The 4,453-nt window shown below is 37.7% G+C and overlaps 1 protein-coding gene across 1 annotated transcript; it reads left to right on the forward strand.

Annotated features, from left to right (window-relative positions):
- The first annotated feature begins 2,640 nt into the window (after nt 1-2,640).
- On the forward strand, nt 2,641-3,585 carry LOC105001089 (olfactory receptor 2D3). Its single transcript, XM_010857205.1, has one exon. The coding sequence runs from the start codon at nt 2,641-2,643 to the stop codon at nt 3,583-3,585; it is 945 nt and encodes a 314-aa protein (XP_010855507.1).
- Nucleotides 3,586-4,453: the final 868 nt, after the last annotated feature.

The raw sequence follows: 4,453 nt of genomic DNA on the forward strand, positions 1-4,453 counted from the left end.
CCAATTTCATTCCTTGGTGTGTAAGTATCCAGTTTTCCCAACAACATTTATTGAAGAGACTATCCTTTCCCCATTATATATTCTTGACACCTTATTAACCATATATGTGGGGGTTTATTTGGGGCTCTCATTATTACATTCAATTGGTCTGAATGTCTGTTTCTAACCATTATTTCACTATATGATATGAGAATGTACTTTCTTGTGAATATTTTCTGAAATTTAGAGTATTTATTTAGAATGGACTCTTAGAGTCGGATTTAGAAATTGAGATAATGTTTGGGGGAGTTAGAAGATATTAGGCTTAGGAGGCCTTAATACTACTCTATTCCTAATAAATCCTCCCCTTGCTGCTGCTGCTCAGTCACTTCAGTCATGTCCGACTCTGTGTGACCCCATGGATGGCAGCCTACCAGGCTCCCCCGTCCCTGGGATTCTCCAGGCAAGAACACTGGAGTGGGTTGCCATTTCCTTCTCCAATGCATGAAAGTGAAAAGTGAAAGTGAAGTAGCTCAGTCATGTCTGACTCTTAGCGACCCCATGGACTGCAGCCTTCCAGGCTCCTCCATCCATGGGATTTTCCAGGCAAGAGTACTGGAGTGGGGTGCCATTGCCTTCTCTGAATCCTCCCCTTAGAATTCTATAAAAGAAATACGAATTAATGAAAACTAAGATGCCACTTTTTATTAATCAGGCTAGTCCCTAATACCACTGAAGTTCAGAGCTCTGAAGAGCATGGATTGGGCTACATGGTCTAGTCTAAAGTTCTTTAAAGTTCCCTTATGGCTTAAATCCATATTGTATCATAGTATTGCTTTCTGGCTGGCAAAGTGATGATGAGTACACCAAGGAACTAGTCAAAAACGAGCAAATAGAGCAAGTAAAGTTCTAAAGCACAACCTTGCTCAAGGTCCATTAAGGGACCTTAACAGTCCTCTCTTTGGAAGAAGAGAAAAAATAGAAATGAGCATGGCCTTTTAAAGCACAATAACTCTACTTAGTAGTAAACATGAACCAATCGACATCCTCAAGTTACAAATCAGATTTTACTCCTCCTGGGGAGAAAGGACTAGTAAAAAGCTGTTTCTTCCTTACCCATACTACTGAAAACTGGGTCAAAGCATATGAGTATTTGAGTCATTTAATGTACTTAACAAAATTGCTTCTCAGAAATACAATATTAACTTTACTACTTACATTGTACAAAAATGCCTTTTTCTCTGCATTTTTGTTACACAGCTAATTAAATCTGACATTTATTAATTGGGTGATTTAACCTCTTTGTGCCTCAGTTTTCTCATCTGCAAAATAAGACAGTGTCTACTTCAAGATGCTATCAGGACAATTTTATCAAATAAAACCCTTAAAGGAATGCCTGATATGTGTTAAATGCTCAATAAAATACTAGTTATTATTTTTTGTTGTGACTTTTTCTATTAAAACCTTAGCTAATTTCCCAGGTAAAAGCTGTATCTCTCATTGTTGTAATTGTACTTAGTCATAATAATATTGAATTTTTTTCTTGTAGTTAGTATTCGCATTTTTTTCTTTGTAAAGAGTCTGTTCATGTCCTTGGCCCATTGTTTCCTAGACTCAACAATTTTCATAGTGTTTTATATAGAATCATAATGTAATAAAGTATTTTAAGTTTTTTCTGATATCTCCCTCAAATATTTTTCTCAGTTTGTAGTTTAATTTTATTCATGATGTTATTATCTCACTGAAGTCTTTCAATTTATGTTGTAAATTCTACACTTTTCCTTCAAGGTTTCTTAGAAGGCTTTTGTGATTTTCAAGTCTAATCCTAATCATATTTCACAGCTTTAACCTATTTTTCCTTTTTTGTGTTGTTTACTTTTACTATTTTATTCTTTAATCCAAACAGAACTGTCCTTAGTGTTGACATGCTAAGGCTTTATTTTTAAACCCAAGAAAGGTTTGCTGTTTTTTAAGAGGTCAAATTAAATTTGATGCCTGAAACTGTTTCATGCTTTTCAAGCATATGTTATAATTTAACACGTAGTGTTTTGAACAGTTAGGGTACAGTTGTTACACACAGTGATAATCCTAAGAGTACACACAGTCATTTCCTAATAATCTGTGTATAGCCATTTAGTAAAGTTCATATGAACTTTAATATCCTCATATCAGAACATACAAAACCCAAGAAGGTTTTAACAACATCATATTTTATCTGTAAATAAGTGGTACTGGGAAGGGAGATTTGGGGGAAAATAAAGTGAATTTAAATCATAGCCAACTAATAAGAATAAAATATTCTGCTTAGTATCAATTAGAACAAGTTGGATAGCAGAAAGCTAGAAATATCCAATTAGGTCTTTAAACTGAGCTTTAAATGAGCCTTTTCTACAGGTTGTTGTTTTAAGTGAGTCCACCTCTTTGCAACCTCATGGATAATAGCCTGGCAGGCTCTTTCTGTCCATGGGATTTCCCAGGCAAGAATACTGGCGTGGGTTACCATTTCCTTCTCCAGGGCATCTTCCCCACCCAGGGATTGAAACTGTGTCTCCTGCTGGCAGGCAGATTCTTTACCACTGAGCTACCCAGGAAGCCTAATATCATAAACCCAAAGTTTATTATTTTTGTTTGTGCCAAACAGGGAAACAAACATAAACTTCAATGGGAGAAGAAAACCACACTTTTGTGGCAGAATTTATCTTCCTTGGCCTTTCACAGGACTCACAGATCCAGATCCTGCTGTTTATTCTTTTTCTCATCATTTATCTGTTAACTGTGCTTGGAAACCTGCTTATCATCGTTCTCATCTTCATGGATTCTCGACTTCACACCCCCATGTACTTTTTTCTTAGAAACCTCTCTTTTGCAGATCTTTGTTTCTCTACTAGCATTGTCCCTCAAGTGTTGGTACACCTCCTGGTGAAGAATAAAACTATTTCTTTCATGGGGTGTATGACACAGGTCATTGTCTTCCTCCTGGTTGGGTGCACAGAATGTGCACTTCTGGCAGTGATGTCCTATGACCGGTATGTGGCGGTCTGCAAACCCCTGCACTACTCCACCATCATGACCCAACAAGTGTGTCTCCAGTTGGCCACAGGGTCCTGGGCCAGTGGTGCAGTAGTGTCTCTGGTAGATACCACCTTTACTTTTCAACTTCCTTATCAAGGACAAAACATTATCAATCACTACTTTTGTGAACCCCCTGCCCTCCTGAAGCTGGCTTCAGCAGATACTTACAGGACAGAAATGGCCATCTTTGCAATGGGTGTGGTCATCCTCCTAGCTCCTGTCTCCCTGATCCTGGCCTCCTACTGGAATATCATCTCCACTGTGATCCAGATGCAGGCTGGGGAGGGGCGGCTCAAGGCTTTTTCTACCTGTGGCTCCCACCTCATTGTTGTTGTCCTCTTCTATGGATCAGGAATATTCACCTACATGCGGCCAAATTCCAAGACCATAAAAGAGCGGGATAAAATGATATCTGTGTTCTATACAGTGGTGACTCCAATGTTGAATCCCATAATTTATAGCCTGAGAAACAAGGATGTCAAAGGAGCTCTCAGGAAACTGGCTGGAAGAAAGTCCTTTTCTCAGAGACGGTGACCTTTAGGTTTGACTTTTGGAGGCATAGTAACATCCTTAAAAGAACAGTCAACAGTTATGAATTAGGTAATTTCAGGAAGAAGGATAAAATTAAGGGACACATTTCAGAAACTGTGACTATCAACAAAGGGAAGAAATAGAAGGATGAAAAGTTAGGTTACTTCTTGATTATGAAAAGGATTAAGTGCTATTTTGAAGGTGCTTTTGGTTAATTCAGTTAACATGGATGTGTTCGAAGCATAGTCACTGTTGAATCTACAAGGTTTAAACTGGATTATCCTGAGATAATATCTAATATGAGTTGAATACATTATTTTAACATCAAAGACATTTCAAATTTGGATGTCCCAGTCATACAAACCTACGAATAGTCTGATCAAAACAATCAACGTGTTTGGAAGAGTCTTTAATACTGGGATCATTCACGGCCCAGAGCATTCCAGTTGCAAAAATGTTCCAGAGGCAACACTACTTCCTAGCTCATGATGTTCTTTTCTGAAAGCTCCAGAAAATTTACTTCATTACCCCAAAGTGCTTCTAGCACAGATTATCAGAGTAAAAAGGGAATTCAGTCATCTAATCCAAACATATGTCTGAGGCTTAACAAGAATGATACAGCTAGCTCCCTATGCTCTAGGATCATTCCCTTTCATATATAGACAGTTTTTTACTATTAGAAAGGTCTTCCTTCAGTTTTCCTATGTTTTCAACCAACTCTCACTAGTTTTACTCCTAGAATAATTTTTCATTATCCTTCTATACTAAAACTCACTGAAGTCAATTTCTATATCTACCCAGATTCATTTCTCACAGCCGATCACCCACTTGTTCTTTTAAAATTCCTTTATCTAACATTCTTTGGTACCTT

The sequence above is a fragment of the Bison bison genome, unplaced genomic scaffold (genome assembly GCF_000754665.1).
Source record: "Bison bison bison isolate TAMUID 2011002044 unplaced genomic scaffold, Bison_UMD1.0 scf7180017864379, whole genome shotgun sequence".
NCBI classification, from domain to species: Eukaryota; Metazoa; Chordata; class Mammalia; order Artiodactyla; family Bovidae; genus Bison; species Bison bison.